This window comes from Eschrichtius robustus, chromosome 3 (assembly GCF_028021215.1).
Source record: "Eschrichtius robustus isolate mEscRob2 chromosome 3, mEscRob2.pri, whole genome shotgun sequence".
Classification (NCBI taxonomy): domain Eukaryota; kingdom Metazoa; phylum Chordata; class Mammalia; order Artiodactyla; family Eschrichtiidae; genus Eschrichtius; species Eschrichtius robustus.
Window position 1 is genome coordinate 9,595,676 of NC_090826.1, and position 23,381 is coordinate 9,619,056.

At 48.0% G+C, this 23,381-nt stretch overlaps 1 protein-coding gene across 1 annotated transcript in view; it reads left to right on the top strand.

Annotated features, from left to right (window-relative positions):
- The first annotated feature begins 1,967 nt into the window (after nucleotides 1-1,967).
- TNFRSF8 (TNF receptor superfamily member 8) overlaps nucleotides 1,968-23,381 on the top strand; it is a 30,920-nt gene continuing 9,506 nt past the window's right edge. The window contains exons 1-9 of the mRNA XM_068537490.1: nucleotides 1,968-2,055; nucleotides 4,466-4,559; nucleotides 4,915-5,072; nucleotides 7,336-7,452; nucleotides 10,217-10,369; nucleotides 17,410-17,503; nucleotides 17,795-17,940; nucleotides 18,981-19,082; nucleotides 19,217-19,270. Coding sequence (XP_068393591.1) covers nucleotides 1,968-2,055; nucleotides 4,466-4,559; nucleotides 4,915-5,072; nucleotides 7,336-7,452; nucleotides 10,217-10,369; nucleotides 17,410-17,503; nucleotides 17,795-17,940; nucleotides 18,981-19,082; nucleotides 19,217-19,270 — 1,006 coding nt within the window. The remainder of the gene's footprint in view (nucleotides 2,056-4,465; nucleotides 4,560-4,914; nucleotides 5,073-7,335; nucleotides 7,453-10,216; nucleotides 10,370-17,409; nucleotides 17,504-17,794; nucleotides 17,941-18,980; nucleotides 19,083-19,216; nucleotides 19,271-23,381) is intronic.

Below are 23,381 nucleotides of genomic sequence, written 5' to 3' on the forward strand. Positions count from 1 at the left end.
CTGTGAGCCACAATTACTGAGCCTGCGCGTCTGGAGCCTGTGCTCCGCAACAAGAGAGGCCACGACAGTGAGAGGCCCGCGCAACGCGATGAAGAGTGGCCCCCGCTTGCCCCAACTAGAGAAAGCCCTCGCACAGAAAAGAAGACCCAACACAGCCATAAATAAATAAATAAATAAATAAAAACATCTGATTGTCTTTAAATAAATAAATAAAGTGTACAGTGCTGTGGTTTTATTATATTCACAATGTGCAACCACCACCACTATCTAATTCCAGAACATTTCCACCTCCCCCAAAAGAAACCCCTTGTAATTACTATAAATAGAATATAACCTTTAAAAATTGTGAAATACTGTGTTGTACACCTGAAATGTATATAATATTGTACATCAACTATATCTCAAAAATAAAAAATAAAAAGAAACCCCCTTAGCTCCCAATTCTCCCCTCCTTCCATCCCCTGGCAGTCACTAATCAACTTTCTGTCTCTATGGATTTGCCTACTCTGGACATTTCATATAAATGGAATCATGCAGTATGTGGCTTTTAGTGTCTGGCTTCTTTCACTTTATATGGTGTTTTCAAGTTTCATTCATGTTGTAGTGTGTATCAGTACTTCATTCCTTTTTATGGCTGAATAATATTGTGTTATATGGATATAAAACATTTTGTTTATCCATTTATCAGTTGATGGACATTGGTGTCGTTTTTACTTTTTGGCTATTATGAATCATGCTGGAATGAACATGCATGTACACGTTTTTGTGTGGACATATGTTTTCAGTTGTCTTGGGTATGCACCTAAGAGTGGAATTGCTGGATCATATAGTAAATCTATGTTTAACTTTTTGAGGAACTGCCAGACTGCCTTCCACAGCTCTGTCCTACTTTATATTCCCGCTAGCATTCTATGAGGATTGCAATTTCTCCACATCCTCGCCAACACTTGTCATTGTCTGTCTTTTTTATTCCATCCACCCTAGTGGATATGACGTGGTCTGTCATAGTGGTTTTGGTTTGATGACTAATAGATGGATCTGATGACTAATGACATTGAGCATCTTTTCATATGCTTACTGGCCATTTATATATCTTCTCTGGAGAAAAGTCTTCTTAAATCCTTTGCCCATTAAAAAAAAAGCAAAAAACTTAGTAGACTTTTTTTTTTAGAGCAGTTTTCAGTTTATAGAAAAACCGAGCAGAAAGTACAGAGATTTCCCATATGCCTGCTCTCCTCACACTTTTCCCCAGTATTAACATCTTGCATTAGTGTGGTACCTTGTTACAGTTGATGAACCAATATTGGTGCATTATTAACTGAAGTTCATAGTTTACATTAAGGGTCACTCTTTGTGTTGTATATTCTATGATTTTTGACAAATGTGTAATGTCATTTATCCACTATTGCAGTACCATACAGAATAGTTTCACTGCTTTAAAAATCTTCTGTGCTCTGCCCATTCATCTTCCCCTCCCCCACCCCCTACCAAACCCTGGCAACCACTGATCTTTTTACCATCTCTGTAGTTTTGTCTTTTCCCGAAAGTCATGTAGTTGGAATCACAGTATGTAGCTTTTCCAATTGGCTGCTTTCACTGAGAAATTTGCATTTAATGCCCCTCCATGTCTTTTTTGCCCATTTTAATATTGGGACATTCACTTCTTTTTAATACCATTTTAGTGATCTCCAGGGATGCGGGCTGGGAGGTGGAGGCTGCCTCATGGACCCTGCCTGCCCTCTAGTCCTCACGTCAGGAACATTCTGGAAGGAAGGGCTGGGCATACCAGCTGCCCTGCCCAACAGCATGCCTCCCTCACGTGCTGGACTGTCCCTGGGACTTTTCTGAGTCCCTTCCCTCACCCTCCCTCTGTCCCCGGTGACCCTTCTCTGTGTCCCTTAGACGACCTCGTGGAGAAGAAGCCATGCTCATGGAACTCTACCCGCGTCTGCGAGTGCCGGACTGGCATGTTCTGTGGCACATCAGTCATCAACTCCTGTGCCCGCTGCCTCCCTCACTCCGTCTGCCCGACAGGGATGGTTGTCAAGTTCCAGGGTGAGTATCCCCACCGCCCAGGACCACGATCTGTGCCAATGCTGCCCCCCCACAGACCTCCCAACGACTCTCCACCTCCCACCTCCTCCTTCCTGTTGGACAGATCACATCTCCTATCACGATGATGCCAGGGATGCAAACGGAGGCCCCTGCTGCCCCTTCCCTGCACCTCGGGTTCCAGGCTCAGAAAGAGTCCCAGGCACCGCCCTGGCTGGAAGAGGTCTTGGATTGGTTTGAGGATCGGGGCAGAAATTCTTTGATGCCTGATAAACAAGAAAGAAAACTGAAGTTTCTGTCCTGGGAGTTTCCTGGAAGATGAGGGCTGGTTTCCCATTTTGGTCCAGCGATGCACCGTGCTTCTCACTCTACCACGCATTCGCACATGCTGTTCGCTCTTTCTGGGACACCCTTCCTTTCCCGTTCACTCAGTCAACTCTGCTTTCAGCTCTCTGTCCAAACATCTCCTCCCGACCTCTCCCAGGTCACTTCTCGACATGGAGGCGAACACTTGTGTCTGTCTCGGTGTGGTCAGTGCTTGTCTCCCTCCCTAGGCCGTAGCTTCGTGAGGGCCACGGTCATCTCCCCGCTGCCTAATCAGACACCCGGCGCAGAATCTGCTCTTCAGAGATATGTGTTGAATGATGTGACAGGGAGATCAGAGCTGGGGGTGGTGGGGTTCAAATCTGGCCGGATTCTCTCTGGTCACACAGAACCCTCAGCGGGGGGACCCTCAGAAGCCCGCCACCCACAAGCAGGGGCAGGTGGTGGCGTGGAAAGGGCTCTGGATTGGACATCAGGTACCTGGGGTTTTGTACAGCTTTGCCTCGTGGGGCACGTTCCCAGGCCTCTCTGGGCCTCAGTCTTCCCATCTGTAAAATGCAGAGGTGTGACTAGAAGGCCTTGCATGGGGGCTTTTCAGCTCAGAAACTCTTGCGTCTCTAAGAAAAGTAGCCTTGAGTTCTGTTGCTCCAGCCTGTGGACCAGCTCTGGCTGGTGAAGCTCTCTCGACGGTGTTCCTGCACCTGCCACACGGTGGCGCCAGAGGCCTCTCTTTGCTGCCCCCAGACCTGCTGCCCAAGGCGGTGCCACGGGCCATGCTTAAAATGTGGCCAGTCGCCCTGAGATGTGCTGTCAGTATAGAATATGCCCCGGATTTCAAATACTTAGTATAGGAAAAGAATGTAAAACATCTCATTAATTATTTTTTATGTTGATTACCTATTGGCATAATATTTTAGATATATTGGGTTAAATAAACGTATTGCTTAATTTCACTTGTTTCTTTTTTACTTTTTAAAATGTGGCTACTAGAAAATTTAAAACGATGACATGTGATTGACATATTTTATTGAACAGCACTGCTTTAGAAGTGCTCCAACCTTTGGCTGCCAAAACCTGGCTAACTTCTAGATTCCTCTGTGGGACTTCCCACTGAGCAACTCGCAGGACCTCAGTCTCTTCCGCTGTAGAATGGAAAGTAGTTTCTGTCTCAGATCAAGCTTATAGCTAAGCCTTACACTAAGACCTTGCATAGGCTTTCTGCCCTGAAGTTCTCCCGACGTCATAAGACTGTATTAGCCCCATTTTATAAGTGAGGAAATTGAGGTTCAGAGATGGCAGGTAATTAATTGCTCAAGACCACAGAGCCGGGAATATCTAATCCAGTGTTTGAACCTTATGCCCAGGTCTTATCACCCCACCACAGTGCAGATAGATGAGATAAGTCAGCATTGCTCATACCCTCCTCTACCAAAACTTCCAAACTCAAGTCCACTTGATTGAAAGCACTATGTGTTTTCTTCTCCACTTTTGCTTCCACCCAGTATTCTCCAGTACTCTTTGGCTTGCAAGTTACAATGTTTTTGGCTCATGTAACTGAAGTGTCTGAGGATAGCTTTGTGGAGCTTAAGGCACGGCTGGATCCAGGAGCTCTGTCTTTTCCCGTCTCTCATCTGTACTACCCTATGTGTTGGTTTGTCTGTAAAATACCTACCAGCAGCTCCTGGCTTGCTTCCTACCCAACCCTAGTGGAAAAACAGCTTCTCCTTCCCACATTCTCAACAACCAAAATAAAACCTTGAAATTGCATCTCATAGGTGTGTCTTGGGTCATGTGCCCACCCCTGAACCAGTCCATCATGGCCAGAGGAATGGGATGGATTGATTGGTCCAGCCTGGTCCCACGGCTACTCCTCAAGTGGGGTCCCAGCCCCTTACCGCAGACATTGAGATTGGGAGGTGTAATTCTCCAGGGGAAATTGGACGGCTTTACCCCAAAAGGGAACTGATGCTGGGCAGGCACAAACATCAGATGGCCACTGTGTTTTCCTGGGTTGCGGTGGTAAAAGGTGTATTTTGGAGTCTCTGGCTCTGTAACACCAAGTCTGAAGGCATCACCATCCTCCCTGCAGGCACAGCGCAGAGGAACACTGTCTGTGAGCCGCCTTCCCCAGGGGCCACCCCCAACTGCGGCGCCAGCCCACAGGACTGCAAGGCCCCTGCCAGGTGACTCCCGGCCCCCTCCTATCCTGCTGACCTTAGCGTGGGGCTGTCCCACCCCATAGGAGGTCCAGGGCACTGCTGGCTGGGGGTGAGGATGGGGTTCAGCCCAGGGAGCCTCTCTGCCAGGCCCACAAGTCATTTGAGGCCCTACTGTGTGCCCAGCCTGCCCTGAGCACACAGGAGACCGAGAAGGCCTAGAAAACACAGCCCTTGCTCCCAGGAGCTGACAGTGGGCCTGCCAGAGGCTGTGGGCAGAGCGTCTGGGGACCTATTCTCTATAGAAATGGTTATCCCTGAGGACAGACTCCCCTTGCCCCATCAGGAAAATTGCCAGTCCCATCTCCCGCTTCCTTCCCAGCAGCACGATCCCCCAGGCCAAGCCCACCCTGACCTCTCCAGCAAGCTCTGATGCCAGGACCACACTTCTTGGAGGGGGCACCCCCCTCGCCCCAGAAGATGCTTCTAAAATCACTGCCCACTCTAGCTCCTCCGTGGGGAAGCTCAATCCAGATCCAGGTAAGTTCTCCAGAGAAGCTGTGGGCTGTCTCCAGGGAAACGGTGTCCGATGGCTGGGCGACTGTCTGTGGCAGTCAGGGCAGGCAGGCACCGAGCTGTGGTCTTTCCCAGCGTGGGGAGAAGAGGGTCTCCAGGTCTTCTGGGGCTGAGGGCTTCGAGGGCCAGAGTAGATAATGGAAGGGCTCATTCGTTTCACGTTTTGGGTGCCAGACACTGAGGCAGGTGCTGGGGCATGCAGCAGAGCAGGCCAGCCTCTGTAGGTGTGGATTTGATGACCCCCCTGGTTCCCATGGTGACAGATTGGGGTCCTCAGCTCACTCCTGTTTATTACTCAGTAGCCTTCCATTGTACAGGGATACCACACTTTGTTCATCCAAACAGTTTTTGGATTTTTGAGTGGTTTCCATTTTGGGGCTATAATGAAAAACATTTGTGTGAATGTATGTTTTCATTTCTCTCTTTTTAAAAAATTGATTTGTAGAGCTTCTTATAATTCTTTGTCCTATAATTGCGTTCAAAATATCTTCTCCCACCCTGTGGCTTGCCTTCTCATCCTCTTTATGGTGTCTTTTGATGAAGAGACGTTCTTAGTTTCGGTGTAGTCAGATTGGTCCATCTTTTCCTTTATGACCAGCGCTTTTCATGTTCTGCTTTGTAAGGCTTCTCCTCCGCTGAAATCTCAATGACACCCTACATTTATTTTCTAAGGTCATTGCTGTTTTGCCTTTGTTTAAAGAGTTCCCATGAATATTCAGTTGAACCCACACCATTTATCAAATAAATTTTCTTTTCCCCAGTGTTTCGCATGCCATCTTTGTTGTAAATCAAGGGTCCATATATGTATGGGCAGGATTCTGGAGTCTCTATTCTATTCATTGGTCTCTTTGTGTATTCCGTGTGAATACCATTCTCTCTTAATTACTAGAGTTTTTCAGTAAGTCTGGGTGCTTGAGCAACTACTCCAACTTTGGTCTTCAACAGTGTATTGGCTGTTCTTGGTAATTTGCATATCCACATAAATTTTAGAATCAGCTTTTCAAATTTCATAAGATAGCCTATTGGGATTTTAATTGGGATTGCATTGAATCTACAAATCAGTTTGAAGAGAATCCACCTCTTTGCAGTATTGAGTATATGGTATAGCTCTACATTTATTTAGGTCTTCTTTATTTTTTATTTTTATTTCTAAAATTTTTATTTTATATTGGAGTATAGTTGATTTACAATGTTGTGTTAGTTTCAGGTGTACAGCAAAGTGATTCGGTTCTACATATACATATATCTATTCTTTTTCAGGTTCTTTCCCCATATAGGTTATTACAGTGTATTGAATAGGGTTCCCTGTGCTATAAGTAGGTCCTTGTTGATTATCTATTTTATATATAGTAGTGTGTATATGTTAATCCCAAACTCCTAATTTATCCCTCCCACCCCTATTTAGGCCTTCTTTAAATTCTCCCAATAATGTTTTATGATTGTCTGTGTAGAAATATTTACATCTTTTGGTTAGATTTCTAAGTATTTGGTATTTCTGACGATGATGTAAATGGTATCTTGTTAAATATTTCATGTTCTAACTTTTTATTGTTAGTATTATTTTGAACTATGTGAAATGCCAGTATTTGACTGTTTCTGTACTATCAAAATGGCAATTTCATGTGGTTCAATGCAAATATATAGACGTTCAATTGATTTTGATATAATAACATTATATCCAACTACCTTGCAAAACTCACTTATTTCTTCTAATAATGTATCTTCAGACTCTTCGGATTATCTGTGCACTCAATGATATCATCTGTCCATAACTGCTTGGTATCTTCCTTTCTAAACCTTACCACGTTTATTTCTTTTTCTTGCCTTATTGCATTGCCTATGATCCCCAGGACCAAACTAAATAGAAGTTGTGATAGTAGGCATCCTTGCCTCATTGCTGAACTCAAAGGGAAAGTGGCTACCAAAGTTTTGAGCAGGGCAGTGACAGAGCAGTGAGACTGGGCAGAGGGCTCTGGCAGAGGGGAGGGACTGGAAGTGGGGGTGGGGGGCAGCAAGGAGGCAGTTAGCACTCTTCTCCTGTGTGGTCTTAGACACATTCCTTCCCTCTCTGAGCCTCAGGACTCCCTCTGAAGGACTGATCGACATGTGCAGAGTTTGGGAGCTGGCCATGGAGCTGGGAGGCTTCAGTGATGGGGGTGGTGGTGGGATGAGGGCGAGGCCTCTGTCAAGGTGGCCTGGCCTGAAGCTTCTCTGCTTCTTTTCCCAGGGCTGACCCTGCCACAGCTATGCCCTCAGGGGTCTGCCGACTGCAGGAAGCAGTGTGACCCTGACTACTACCTGGACAGGGACGGTCGCTGCACGGCCTGTGTGAGCTGTTCAGGAGGTAAGGGCCTTGTTTCTCCTCCAGAGGTTCCTTCCAGGGAGCAGGTGGGGTCTTAGACAAGAGGCCAAGAATCTGGGGGTGGGAGCCTTGAGCTTGGTCTCGGATGCTCAGCCCTTGGGAGCCTGGTTCACCTTGCTGGCGTTTTTTGAGCAGTTGGCTTCTAGTGAATCCTACTCACGATTGTGGGTTTTGATGGCCGTGACCCCTTTTCAGAGAACTTCCATTCACTCAGTCTTTCCTGCAAGGGAATATTTGTCGATCACCTATCTATTTCAAGCTTGTCTCATTATTTTTGTACGTATCCTATGATGCCTGTATTACGATTGCCCCCATTCTACAGAAGAGGAAACTGAGGCTCGGGGAAGTCAGGGGGCTTCCAAGGGCCACAAGCCCTCGCAAATGGCAGGGCCAGGATTTGAACCTAGGGAGTCTGCCACTGGGTTCTGAGCTCATCACTCCACTGTGCTGCCTCTTAGAGCGCCTCTGCACAAGCACTTAGAGACTGACTGCTATATGCACGGTGGGATGACGTCCTGCCATAGTTTCCCCTGCGGCCGGCTCCCCACAGCCTCACAACACCACCAGCCTCCCTGTGACGTCCAAGCAGCTGCCCAGGCCCCGGGCTGCCATGGCTGTAGCCCCGGCCCACTCACAGTGGCCACCACCACCGGGGGGAGGTGTGATTCTGTTTCTGCATCAGCATGGACTGGAGTCCAGGGAGGCCAAGTGGGGGAAAGGACACTCCGTTCGTGGTCACCGGGGTCACTGTTCCAATTACTAAGGTCACAGAGCAAATTTTCTCAAAACTGAGTGGTGAAAAGCAAACTATTCGCTGTACTCGTGGAGTCTGTGGGCCAGAATTCAGACCCGGCACCGCGGGGACAGCTGGTCTCTGCTCCACGACGTCTGGGGTCTCAGCTGGAAAACTTGAAGCCTGGAGCTGGAATCATCTGAAAGCTTTTTCATTCTTGGGTCTGGGGTCGATGCAGCTGTGGGCTGGGCCCTCAGATCCTCTCCATGTCGGCCTCTATGTGGCCTGCTTCGGGCGTCCTCAAGTCCTGGGTGCTGGACTCAAAGATGAGTTGGGATGGGGTGGGGTGTAGAAACCATACCCATTTTTATGACCCAGCCTCGGAAGTTACAGGCGTAACTTCCACTACATTCTGCCTGTGGAGGCGGTCACAGGGCCCCCTTGAGTCATGGAAGGAAAAAAAGAGTCATGCTTCTTCTTTTTTTTTTCTTTTTTTGGCCGTGCCTCATGGCATGTGGGATCTTAGTTCCCCAACCAGAGACCATGCTTCTTGATGGGTAAGTGGCTGAGCTCTGGAAGAGCAGACAGACCCAGAACTATTGCTGTGGCCATTCCTGGAAAAATATAATCTGTCACAGCTGCTGTGTCAGATGGGGAAACAAGAGATGGCTCTGGGCCCAAGAATTCCTTCAGCTTGAATAACTGAAGCCCTGCAACCCTGTGGAGTGGAGCCCAAGTGCCTGGGATCAAGTCTTAGCTCTACCGCTCGGGAGCTTATAAGCTCAAGCAAGTTTCTTAACCTCCCTGGGCCTCAGTTTCCTCATCCATAAAATGCGCAGAATCATAGACCTCTCTCAGAGACCTGTTCTGGGAGTTAAATAGGTTAAACCGGGTTAATCTGGATAGAGCGCTAAGAACACTGCCTTGCACACACTCGGTTATGTTAATACCATATTATAAGTAATAATGAGAGGTTTCAGGAAGACACTGTGCAATCCCTTATCTTTATCGTGCAAGGCTTCTAAGCCTGTAAGTATCCCACCGATTGAGAAATGTCCTTATTGAGCGAATCATATTTGTTTAAACTACTGATGCAGTAATTCTATTTTCACCCATAAACAGAGCATGTAGAATATCTCCAAACATGTATAAATGCATTATTATACTTCTTCTTTTACAAAACCACTAACAATTCTTTTTTTTTGATTTTTGAAAAAACCCACTTTTCATCATTGACAATTTCAAACACATTCAGAAGTAGAGAGAATCAGGAATGGTTATGGACTGTCACGCAGTTTTAAAGAATTATCAGTCAGGGCCAGTCTTGGTTCATCTCTACCCATGCCCACTCACCCCTGTTCTCTGAATTATTTTCTTTATTTAAAAAATTATTTTATTTTTTTTGGATTTTTTCTTTTAATAGCTTTATTGAGATATAGTTGACATACAATAAAATGCACACATTTAAAGTGAGCAGTTTGATAGGTTTTGTCATATGTGTGTAGCTGTGAAACCATCACCACAGTCAAGACAATGAACTGTCCATCACCCCCCAAAACTTCCCTCATGCTCCATGCCATCCCTCCCATCGCTCCCTGCCTCTACTGCCATTCCCAGGCAACAGTTATGCTTTCTGTCACTATGGAATAGTTTGCATTTTCTGGCTTTTCCTATAAACAGAATCATAGAGCATATACTCCTTTTTTTTTTTTTTTGGCCATACCACGTGGCATGCGGGATCTTAGTTCCCCGACTAGGGATCGAACCTGTGTCCCTTGCAGTGGAAGCTCGGAGTCCTAACCACTGGACTGCCAGGGAAGTCCCTATATACACCTTTTCTTGTCCGCCTTCTTTCGCTCAGCATAATTATTTTGTGCACCAAAAGATCTGCTCAACGGGATCATCAAATGAGCATGTGCTCCTGGGCAAATATGTCTCTGTCCTCCTGGGGGTTCTCTGGACCCCTGCCCTCTCCATCCCAATCCTTCCTCTGGACCCTTCTCTGTCCCTCAGACCACCTCGTGGAGAAGACACCTTGCATGTGGAACTCCTCCCGTGTCTGCGAGTGTCGACCTGGCATGTTCTGTGCCACGTCAGCCACCAACTCCTGTGCCCGCTGCGTCACCCGCCCCATCTGCCCACCAGGGATGGTCACCAAGCTCCAGGGTAAGCAGTTCACACCCCCAACCAAGGGGCTGAGTTCTCTGTCCCTAGGGCTGCACCTCTCCCCACCCCTAACTGACAAATGACCTTCAATCCCAGCTGTTAACTAGGTCAGGTCTGGGCTATGTTTTCTCTTTGAATAGTTAGATCCAGGGAGTGGGATAAAATCCAAACTTGACATTTTGGTAAGAGTTTCTGAGGATTATTTTAAAATTTTTAAATTATTAAAAAAAATTTTTATTCTTCTTCTTGAAATTGTTGGTCTGGTGAAATCTTGACTTGTTTGCAAGGCTGTTTTATTGACTCAAGATAGATCAATATAAAGTTTATGAAGAAGCTTCCAATTCAAATGATGGACATTCACCAGAGTGTAAAAAAGTATGAACCCTTGACAGTGGACAAAAAAACAAACAAAAAAGAGTTCATCAGCAGATGAGAGATTTCAACAAATTTTTAGAAGGTGGAAAAGAGATGGAAGGGTGGTAACAAATGAAACCAAGTGGAGGAAAGCTTACGTAGCTAGAATTCACTCCACGAGGCCTGCAGAAAAGTGAGGGGTAAGTTGCTCCTAAGACCCGCCAGAGAGGCTCTGGGCTTAGAGCAGGCAAGTAAAATGAAGGATGGGGGTGAAGTGGAGAATTAGAAAGTGCAGTGAGCTGCAACTTCGTCTCGAAAATAAAAATTAAAAATTTGTAACAATGCAAAACCCACCACCCAAAGTACAATCTAAAAATAAAACAAACGAATGAATATAACAACAGCAAAAACATGTGTAACAATGATATACCATGGGCATTGACCAGTCTAAGAGATGGTGCCTGATTTTTTATCCCCTGATGAAAATGATCAACTTTTTGGCTAATGACACTGAAGGACTATCTAGGGAAAACTAGATGTTGGCCACTCTGGTGCAAAGCCCCTTTTGCTTGTGTCTTTGGGAGTACATCCTGTCAATGGGCTATTCCTGCTCAGTCACACTGAAGTGAAGCCTGCCAGCTCACACTCCCCACCCATGAGCCCAGAGTTCCCAGGCAGACCTCCTGCTGCGGGAAGAGACCCACTGTGAAAATGACATACTAACAACACAGTAGAAGAAACCCCACCTGCCGCTGGAATGGTCAACATCGTTCTTTTCAAATAAATATGAATGAGCAGTAAAGATTTTCAGACTTATAAGGAAAAACAGCAGTATGAAAGAGAATAACAAGACACACAAACAGAAAAACTTACTACAGATGAAGCAACGATGAACCCAGGAATGGAAGAGAAATAAATTAGTGTCCACAGAAAAATTCAAGAAGTTGTTACAACCACAAAGTGAGAACAGAAGGCAAAGAAGAAGGAACAGCAAGAGAGTAAAGGGCAAGAAATGGCTTTTAGAAAGTGCCCTTGTTACCAATCTGTTGCCTCTCAGGTCCCAATTCACCCTTGAGTACCTGCTGTGCCCTAAAGGATTAGACTCTTGGAAGATTTCTCCTCTTGAGTGTGATGCTATGTTTTGCCAGTAGGGGGCGCTGGAGGACCATTGCAGGGGAAAGGAGGCTTCTCTTGGCTATATTTGTTTTTTCCTGCTCCTGCTGCAGAGTCTGTCTGCAGGGCCTGTGGGTGGGGACATCTGGTGGTGTCCTGTCCCAGTCATGCTTCCAGAGTAGACAGTCCCTCAGCAACCACAGGCCCAGGCTAGGTCTGGCAACCACCTTCCATGCTTCAGGCCTCATGTCAGCAAAAGTGCCATAATTTCCTCTGTGGTCCCACCCTCCCACCCCACCCCGCTCCGCTCCCAGCCTTGGGTCTTCTGCACACCATTTCTCGACACAGTTACTGTGTGCTCCCACGGTGGTGCCCCAACTTGCCCTGTGTACCTGACCTGAAAAGTGAGACTTCAGATTGAAATGACCTACCAGGAGCAAAGCAGGTTGAATGAAAATTACCCACATGTAGACATAATAGATGCACCACCATTTATTTATCCATTCACCAGCTGATGGACATCTGGCTTGTTTAGGGCTATTATGAATAATAGCAGCTACGACTGTTCGTGTACAGGTCTTTGTATGGACATATATTTTCATTTCATGGGTAAATACCTAGGAGACGGATGACTGGGTCACAGTGCTGGCCACACAGAATGTCTCTGAGGGCCAGATCAAAGCTGGCCACCTGTGACCTGATCCAACCACATCATTTTACACGTGGAGAGAACCATACATAGTGCCAGAGCTAGAGCTGGAACACAGAGATCCCGAGTCATAGCCAAGTGCTCTCTACTGGACCACACCAGCTCCTTCTTAGCTGAACAGAGAATTTTTTACTTAGCTAAAATACAATTACGTTTGAAAGCAGAATAAAAACATTTTCAGACATAACAGGGCAGAAATTCTGCTTTTCCCCCATGTATCCTTTCTTAGACAGTTACTTGAAGATGTAATTCTGTTAAATGAGGGGCAAAAAAGAAAAAAGAAAAAGCCACGAAATCTAGAAAACAGTGGTTCTATCCCAGGAGAGCAAAGAAGGGAAGTCCCAGAATGACAGCTGTGCTAGAGACATTACAACATCTGGTTGAGCCCCATCAGAGCAAGAAAATGAAGGGCTCCAGGGAATTGTCTGTAGGAATAAAAGGTAGAATTACAGTCAGTTTCATGAGTAGTAGAGTTGAAAAACTTGAGGATATGGTAAAGGCACATTATTCTTTTATCAGCAAGGAAAAGAAAGGTGACTGAAAACTCTAGGGAAAATAAAAAGCTGACAAGAAATGTACGGTTCAAATATGAAGATGAAAATTTCATCTGATTTTAAGCAATTTCTGGTTGTACCAAAAAAGGATTCCATTTGACCTTGAGGTTAAGACCATTCTCCTTCACATGACCCAAGGATCGGGTGTTTCAATTTAAAGAGAAATATTTAAGTCTCGTATATCTTTTTTAGTTTCTAAATTGAGACTAAGAGCAGGCAGTTTCTTTTTTACCCCCTCTTCCAATGGGCCCTCTCCAGAGAACACAGGCAGACTAAGTAGGGGCTAGACCATGCCTTTTTCTCACCTTCAGATCCAAAGGAGGAAGAAAAGGGGAGGGTCAGTAACCCAGGGAAAAAAGAGGGTGAGGTATGGTACATACAGAGAAGGGATGAGAGGCACCCAGGAGCGCTGGGCCCACCTTCTCCGCTTAGAGTAAGGGCAGCAGTTCTGTTGCTGGTTCCTGTCGCAGGTGTTGCAGTGGCAGCTCCTATCGCAGGTGTTCCAGTGGCAGCTCAGGCCGAGGCTGCCTTAGAGAGAGGCCAGAGGGTGCTAAGTGGGTGTAGCCACAGTTAGTGTTCTTGAGCCCAAGAGCTCCTCCAATCCTCTCGAAGCCAACTCTCACTGAATCCCCACCACATCTCAAATACAAATAGAAATTAGCATAACGAACTGCGTTATCTTCCTCATAGCCCAAGGCCTCCAGGCTTCAGCTAATTTAGATAGTTGTCTGGTGACCACGTGGAAAGACACAGCATGTATTTGGAGACCCCCAAAATCAGACGGTTCCTCAGGACCCTGCCAATGCAAGAAGAAAATTAATCCTGGCCTCACTTTCTCTTCAGAGTGTTTCAGGAAAAATCTGAGAGGTATCATGAGAGCTTTTAGAAGGGAGGCGTGTGTGGGCGGGAGGTTTGTTTTGTACCACATGAGGGAAGGGGTGCCCCCTCCAGGAACATGGGGGCAGAGAGGGTTAGTAGCTTGGCTGGACCTACTTCAAATGTGGGCCATTTTTTTTTTCTGCCCTAGAAAAGCAGTTAATCATAAGGTTGTAAGAAAGGGCTCAGGCCCCAGGCAGGAGGCAGTGTGGTCCAATGGAAAGTGCTCTGGGCTGGGACTCAGGACCCCTGATTTCTTTAATTAATTTTATTTTTATTTTTGCCTGTGTTGGGTCTTCGTTTCTGTGCGAGGGCTTTCTCTAGTTGTGGCAAGCGGGGGCCACTCTTCATCGCGGTGCGCGGGCCTCTCACTATCGCGGCCTCTCTTGTTGCGGAGCATAGGCTCCAGACGCGCAGGCTCAGTAGTTGTGGCTCACGGGCCCAGTTGCTCCGTGGCATGTGGGATCTTCCCAGACCAGGGCTCGAACCCGTGTCCCCTGCATTAGCAGGCAGAGTCTCAACCACTGCGTCACCAGGGAAGCCCAGGAGCCCTGATTTCTGACTCTAGCTCCGGCTCTGTGGTTCTCTCCATTTGTAAAAAGAGGTGGCTGGGTCAGATCAGAGATGACCATGCTTGAACTGGTCCTCAAAGACATTCTGTCTGGTCAACACAGTGACACAGACTTCCTGCTCCTAGGTACACGAGTGAAATGAAATTATATGTTTTCACAAAGACTTGTACAAGAATACTCATAGCTGCCTTGTTTATAATAGCTTCAAACTGGAGACAACCCAAATGTCCATCAACTGGTCACCGGCTAAATAAATGGAGGTACATCTCTACGATGGAACAACTACTCAGTAATAAAAAGGAATGAATTACTGAGACAAGCGACGTGAATGAATCTCAGAAACATTATGCTGAGTGGAAGAAGCCAGACACCAAAGAGTACACACTGCACAATTCTGTCTAATGAAGTTCTGGAGGCAAACTCATCTGTAGTGACATAAAGCAGATCTGTGGCTGCCCGGGTGTGGGAGGGGATTGAGTGCAAAAGGACAAGGGAACTTACTGGGGAGGTGGGAATGTTCTAGATCTTGAGTGGAGTTACAGTTACATGAAGGTACAGTTATCCCTCAGTATCCGCGGGGGATACCCAAATCTGAGGATGCTCAAGTCCCTTATATAAAATGGCAAGGTACAGTGGGCCCTCCATCTCTGCACGTTCTGCATCCGTGCGGTCAATCAGTCTGCAGTTGGCTGAATCCTCAGGTGTGGAATCCTCGGATGTGACCCGCAGATATGGAGGGCTGACTGCTGAATGTATACATTCCTCAAAACTCATCAAACCGTGCACTCAGGGGACATTTCCTTCTATGTAAACCATGCCTCAATAAAATTGATTTCAGAAGAAAAGAACTTTAAGAATTGAGGCTACATTTACATACCAGAAGACGTTTAAATTTATTTATTTGTTTATATTTATTTAATGAGATTTCTCTTAAATAAAACCAGGAAGTCTGGAGTCACCAGGCCACCTTCCCGCATGATCACAGTTGGCTGGAGATGAGGAGCAGCTTTCTTTTTTTTTTTTTGAAATATTTATTTATTTAGGCTGCTCCAGGTCTTAGTTGCAGCATGTGGGATCTTTGTTATGGCATGTGGGATCTTTAGTTGCCACATGCGAACTCTTAGTTGCGGCATGCAGGATCTAGCTCCCCGACCAGGGATCAAACCTGGGCCCCTGCGCTGGGAGCACAGAGTCTTACCCACTGGACAACCAGGGAAGTCCCCCAAGGAGCAGCTTTTCCACTTTGATCTTTTGAAACACAAATCTGATCGTCTCAGCCAATTAGAGCCACAGGAATAGTGTGTTACAAAAACCTCGACATTGCAGCATTCATCTCTCACTCCTCCGTGGGTCAGCTGGGCCGCTCTGCGGTCTTGCCAGGGCTTGAAGGTTTGGTTTGGGTTTGCTCTGCGTGTACTTCTGGGACCAGCAAGGGCTGGCTGCCCACCCCTGGCGTGGTCTACTTATGGCAACGGTGGGAGTGCAGAAAGGGGGCGGTGGAGGTCAGATGCCTCTTAAGGCCCAGCCGTCGCTTCTCTCCCGTTCCACTGACCAGACAAGTCACACAGCCAAGTTCAGACACCAAAGGGGTGGGGGACACACAGACACCTGCCTTGACCTGGAGGGGCTGCAGAGTCACCTGGCAAAGGGTGTGGATGTGGGGCAGGATGCAGAGATGGGACCACCATGCAATCTACCACACCTATCCCATCCTGTTGCTAATTAAAACCATCACTTTTTGGAGAAAGACCCAGCATTTAAAACAGCTTTATTGCGGTATAATTTACATACCATAATATCTACTAGTTTTAAGTGTACAGTTCAGTAATTTTAAAGAAATTTACAAAGTTGTGAAACTATCACCACCTTCTAAGAAACCTTGTAGGTTAGTTAGTTGACTAACCCTAACCCTTGTAGGGCATGGGTCAGTCAATCCCATGCCCACCCCCAGCCTGGACAACCACTAATCTGCTTTCTGTTCCTCTAGATTAGTGTTTTGGGGACATTTCCATAATATGCATTCTTCTGTGTCTGGCTTCTTTCACTGAGCATAACACTTTTGAGGTTCATCCATGCTGTAGCTGTATTAGTACTTCAGTCCTTTTATTGCCAAACAATATTCTAGGGTACAGATATACTACATTTTGTTCATCTGTTTACCAGCGGATAGGCGTTTGGGTTGTTTCCACTTCTTTGACTTCTATGAAGAATGCTGCTATAAGCCATCGCCTCCCTCCCCCCACCTTCTATTTCCCCTGCTTAGAAATCCCCACCCCTACTCACATCCCAGCAACCCCTTCCTCAGGGAAGCCTCTCTGGTCAGATGAGGTCAGGTCTCCCATTACAGGGACCCCACCTGCCTTCGCGTGACACCTGACTCTGTGAGCCCCACCAGCCGGTGGGCCCCCAGGGGTGGGGATCTTGTCTGTTTTGCTCACTGCTCTGTCCCAGCTCCCAGCATAGTCCCCAGTACATAGTAGGTGCTCAATCAAGGGTTGTTACGTGGAGGGAAGGGAGGAGGGAGGTAGAGAGGAAGTGAGGAGACAGAGCCAGGACACAGACCTGGGTCTGCCTGGCTGCAGTGTCCTTCCGGCCCCATGGTGCTACCTCCCTGGAAGTCACTAGTCCAGATGGGTAGGGCTCCTTGGCACTGATTCCTTTTTTTTTAAATTTCATTTTAAAAATTGAAGTATAGTTCATTTACAAGATATTGAATATAGTTCCATGCTATACAGTAGGTCCTTGTTGTTTATCTATTTTATATATAGTAGTGTGTATCTGTTAATCCCAAATTCCCAGTTTATCCCTCCCTCCCCCCTTTCCCCTTTGGTAACCATCCTTGGCACCAATTCTAACCTGCAGGTACGGCTGAGAGGGACACCACCTATGAGCCACCTCCCCCGGGGACCCACTCTAACTGCAGCACCAACGCAGAGGACAGCGGGGTGCCCGCCAGGTGACTCCTTGGCCCCCTCTCTCCATTTGAACTTCATACCCAGGGGATGCCCGGGGGGCAGCCGCCTGGGAGTGGAAGTGGGGCTTGGGCTAGATCTCTGGGCCAAGCCCACAAGTCATTTTGGAGAATGTGAGCCTAGGTCTGTGTTGGCACCATGGAAGCCCCGAAGGCCTAGAAACCCAGGCCCTGCCCTCAAAGTGCCTGGCAGAGGCTGTAGGCAGGGGAACTGGGGTCTCAGGCCTCCTTTTCCATCTTGAGTGTCCTTCTTACTTCTGGCCTCTCTCCCCGCAGCCCCACCCCCTCCCTGATCTCCCTGGCCGACTCCCTGACTGGTAAGGAGCATGGAGGGGACGTCACCCACGTGCGGGGACGCGCCTCTATCTCAACCAGCACTCCCATCTCCTTCTCCTCCACAGGGAAGCCCACTCTGGTTTCAGGTAATGATCACCCCCATGAAACAGGGCCTTCCTCCCTGGGGACCACCAGGAGGGAGGGTTCTCACTAGGCGACAGCAGCCACTTGGGGGTGGGGGGGCGGGGACCAAGGCTGACCCCACGTCTCCGGTTTCCTGATCTGGGGCTGTGGCTCTGTCACTCGCTAGAGATGATTCCTTAATTCTTCTGAGCAGGGATTTTATTCACAGCTTCACCCCCATGGCCCATAATTGCTGCTCAGAAAATATTTGGTGACTGATTTCATGACCTTGACTAGTTTCTTACTTCTTCTGAGCTTCAGTTTTCTCACCTGTAACGTTGTAACAGCATATACCACGCAGGGTAGTAAGCAGTGTACAGTACACAGGAGCCTTACCCGCTCCCCTTAGACGGTCGCTCTCAGTACCATGCGTTTTAGGACTTGCAGTTCTACTCTTAGACACTAGGTGGCAGTAGTTCTCAGGCCAGCGGCGCTCAAAGAGGTCCTGGACTTGGCACCATCAGCAACTTGTTAGAAAAGCAAGTTACCAGCCCCACGCCAGACTACTGAATCAGAATCTGCATTTTAACATGGTCCCCAGGAGATTCATATGCACAGGAATGTTTGAGAAGCACTTATCTGGCACATGCTTTTTTAACATCTAAAAATGGACTTTAAAGGATAATAACTATATATTGATTTTCAAAAGTAGCAAAGCAAGTTAAGTATTAAGTGGTAAAGAAATATATCCAGATAGTGGTTAAGAGTGTGGGCTCTGGAGTCCCCCTGGCCTGGCCTAATGGGCTTCCTAGAGCCAGGTGAGGAAGGACAGGTGGGTAAGCGCTGGACAAGATAGATATAGACAGGATCTGGGTTTCTGTCCTGGCTTGGCAAAGGACCAGGTCCTGTCAGCCGCAGTAGAGTCTGTGTCCAGGAGGAAGTAGTCTGGGGCGAGGGCTGTCCTGTGTGGTTGCTATAGGGCCCCGGCTCACCGCCATGATGCAGACTTCGGGGGCCACCAGTGCCAGGGCAGGCGAGAGTGCAGGGCGCCTCTGTGTTCCAGGACCTGTGCTCTTCTGGGTGATCTTGACACTGGTGGTGGTCGTCAGCTTTGGCTCCTTTCTCCTGTGCCACCGGAGGGGCTGCAGGAAGTGGATGGGGCAGAGTGAGTGCATGTGTCCTTGGGGCCTTGGGAGGGCAGGGTGATCTGTCCTAACCTGGTCTGGGTCCCTCTCCCGCCCTGCCCGCTGAGGCTGTCTGAGGCTGGCATCCCTAGCCTTCCTCTCGTTGTCGTTTCAGAGCTCCACCTGTGCTACCCAGTCCAGACCTTCCAGCCCAAGCTGGAGCCTGTGGGTGAGTGTCCAGAGGTCCAAAGGGGCTACGGGCAGCTACACAGCAGCTCTGGACCATGGGTTTGGATCTCCCTCGGGGCTCACTCTGTAGGGGTTCCCACAAGCTGCTCCTCCTTTCTGTGCAACCTCATCTGTGGTGGGAATATAATGTGGGTGGAAACTCTGTAACATGCCCTGTTCGGCGTTGGATGGAGTGCGGGCATGAAGTTTCAAAAATCCACCTTATCCTCCATTCTTGCCTCTATTGTGCCCTCAGGAGAGGCCTTCCCTTCCTCTCTTCTTCTCTCTGTCGCCCCTTCCCAGCCTCCCTATTATTTTACCCTCCCCATTCCTCCCTTCCTCCCCTCACCCCCTCCCTCCTGCTGGCAGCTGAGGGCATAGGGGTCGGGGTGGGGGTGGGTGTAGGCTGACAGGGCTAGAATCCTGATTCTGCCCCTTATGAGCTACATGATCTGGGTGAGTTACTTAATTCCTCTGTGTCTCAGTTTCTTCATCTGTAAAATGGGGACAGTGGGGTCTAATTCAGAGGGCGGGCGTGTGGATCCATCGCGATGGGCCTGTTAAGTGCTGTGCGGGGCACCTGCACGTAGTCAGAGCTCAGCACATAGTGGCTGCTGTTTGCTGATGCCCCCCCGTGTCTAGGACCTTTTTCCTCAGCAGGAATCCCAGGCCTTCCTGAGTTCTACATTTTTCTGAACTCCTCTCTCTGATCCTTGGCCAGCCTCCAAACCACCTCTTCCAGGCAGCCTTCCATGCTCCACCCATCCAGGCAGCAGACTCAGCTCTCACCTCGGGGGAGGGGACCCCAGCCATCTTGTGCCAAGTGTCTCCTCTCCTCTGGGCAGCCTCTTTCAAGGCAGGGCAACGTCCTCCTCAACATGTCATAAGCATTGATTGAGCACCTACTGTGTACAGGCCCTGACCACAGGGGAAGGAGTGGACACAAATGGTCTGAACTTCCCTTTCTGGTTTCAAGGCAGGCTCCCACAAAGGGACTCACTGACTGAGGAGCCCCAGGGGAGGCAGGGGATGCTCTTCATTCCATAAAGAAGAGACAAGACCCGGGCCCACACCACCTGTAGGGGCCACACCAGACTCAGGCGCTGGTCCTGGAGACGGCCGGTCTTGTTTGTAGAGGGCTCAGTCCTGCCCCCCCTTGCTTCCTCCCCACCAGGTTGTCTACCACCCAGTGCCCACCCTGGAGCCCAGCGGTCAACTCAGACCGTGCCCCCCAGGTCCCCAGGCCCCGTGGAGAGCCTTGCTGTAGCACGTTTTCTGACTTGGGCCCCTGAACACAGTCTGGTGAGGCATGTTTTGGATTTGATGAGTTTCACAAGCAGGTGCTTGCGTTCCCTTCGCAAGGGGGGTTTTTGTGTTTTGACAATTTCAAGCCTTTTTCCGTGAGCTGTCAGGCTCAGTGTCTCACTGAAACCCGCGTTTGCTTTCTTGACATTTTTCTAGTATTAGAGTTTCCATTGCTGTAAGTTTATTTTTTTTCTTCAAACCTCCGTGATAGCAGTTTTGTCACACACACACACACACACACACACCCAAAAAAAAGACAAAGAGAGAGCAAGAAAGACAGAAAGCACCTTCCCTTAAGAAACCAGACCTACCAGGAACCAAACCTGGGGTTCAGCGGTGGCCACTCTGTTTGGGGCCGTTTCTGGCCCGCTGGCTTCCGGTGGGTCCCTGGGGGTCTGGTTCCCAGGCCCGAGAGGGAAGGAGGTGCCGCAGGGGGCAGGATGCATATGGACTGAGCGGGGTGGATGCAGTGGGGGCTGGGGGGGTTCAGGAGCCTTTATTCACTCATCTGCTCCTTCATGTCTCCGTGGGGCACTTCCTATTGGCCCTGTGCTGGGTACGGAAACTGCCCTCCCCAGCTTTCAGACCAGCATCAGTTGCTCAAATGACTAAAGGCAAGCGGGATGGAAATGGTTGCCCCAGCCCTCCCGGTCCCGGAGCTCCAGGGCTGGGGGAGCCCCTGGTGCGGTAAGCAGCGCATCAGCGATCTGGGCAGATGCCCCTTTGATGCTCACCCCCATCTCTGAATGGATTTGACTTGGTGGCAGGCACACACGTGTTCTCATTTTACTCCTCCTTGTGAGGCGCCCACTGTTATCCCCATTTCACAGATGAGAAAGCGGAGGCACAGGCAGATGAAGGAACTTGTTTAAGGCCACTTGATTAATGAGCAGTACGACCAACCAGGATTTTGTTGGTGGTGGTGGTGAGATTTTTGCATAAAGGGTCTCACCCTTGGCACTGTTGACATCTGCATGGGATCATTCTTTGCCAAGCGAGTTGTCCTGTGCATTACAGGATGTCAGGCAGTTCCCTGGTCTCTAGACACCCCGGATACTAGTAGCTCCTCCCATCTGTGACAGCCAAAAATGTCTCCAGGTATGGCCAAATTTCCCCTGGAGGGGAATGTCACTCCTGGTTGAGAAACACTGATTGAAATTCTTTTAACCCTTTTTAAAGGACACTATACTCATCACTTTGTCTGTTACTTCAGGCAGGTTTAAGTTGGAAAAATTTTTTGTTTGTTTTGAAACAATTTCAAACGTACAGAAAAGTCTCAAGGACGGTGCAGAGAACTTTTTTTTTTTGAAGAATTTGAGAGTAAGTTACTGACCTGATGCCGTATCATCCCTGAGTACCTGAGTATTTCACACGCCTGTAGTAAAACCATCAAAATCAGAGAATTCACTTTGATGCATCACCACCAACTAATTTTCAGACCCCAGTCAAGTTTCTTCATTGATCCAGATAATGTCGTATAGAGCAAAAGAATGCAGTTCAGAGTCTCGTACTGCATTTGGCGGTCGTGTCTCGTGTCCCCTCCAGTCTGGATTTCCCTCCCGGTCATGACCTTGCCACTTTGGAAGATTCCACCAGTGATTCTGTGGCTGGCCCTCACCTTGGGTTTGCCTGACGTTTCCTCACGCTTGGATTCAGGTGGTGCGTCTTTGGTGGGAGGATCCCAGGAGTGAGGCATCCACCCCACCAGGTTTCCCTTTGTCCCTTCCCCGCCATGTTCACTGTGAGCCCTTGATTAGGGTGGTGTCTGCCAGGCTTCTCCACCATGAAGTCCTCTTTCCTCCGTGGTCATTGCTAAGTACTCTGAGGTTCTGTGAATAACTGGTGCCCCATCAACTTTGCTCCATTTCTGTATGTAGATCTGTCTGGACTCATAGATCCCTCTCTTCCCTCTCTTACTGTACTGACATCGTTACTTAATTTGATGCTCAAATTTTCCCAGTTTAGGCCAGTGGGGGCCCCTTCAAGCTGGCTGTTGTGTCCTTTTGTCCCCATCCTCTGTGTTTGGAACACTTGTTTTTTCTTTTTTCTTTTCTTTCTTTCTCTTTCTTTCTTTCCTTCCTTCCTCCCTCCCTCCCTCCCTTCTTCCTTCCTTCCTTTCTTTCTCTTTCTTTCTTTCTTCTTCCTTCCTTCCTCTTTCTTTCTTTCTCTTTCTTTCTTTCTTTCTTTCTTTCTTTCTTTCTTCTTCTTTCCTTCCTTCCTTCCTTCCCCCCCTCCTTTTTTCCTTCCTTCCTTTCTTTCTTCTTCTTTCCTTCCTTCCTTCCTCCCTCCCTCCCTTCTTCCTTCCTTCCTTCCTTTCTTTCTCTTTCTTTCTTTCTTCTTCCTTCCTTCCTCTTTCTTTCTTTCTCTTTCTTTCTTTCTTTCTTTCTTTCTTTCTTTCTTTCTTTCTTTCTTTCTTGCTTTCTTTCTTCTTTCTTTCTTTCTTTCTTTCTTTCTTTCTTTCTTTCTTTCTTTCTTTCTTTCTTTCTTTCTTTCTTTCTTTCTTTCTTTCTTCTTCTTTCCTTCCTTCCTTCCTTCCCCCCCTCCCTCCCTCTTTTTTTCCTTCCTTCCTTTCTTTCTTCTTCTTTTTTCCTTTTTTGGCCGAGATGGGAGAGTTTTGGGATCTTAGTTCCACAACCAGGGATTGAACCCTGGCCCTCAGCACTGAGAGTGCCGAGTCCTAACCACTGGACCGCCAGGGAATTCACTGGAGCACTGCTTTATTCTACGATATTCCCAGCTTAGCTTGTAATTCCCTTCCCTGTCCTGGATTTGAATCTAGGGGTGCTTGTTGCCAAACGCCTTCCTTG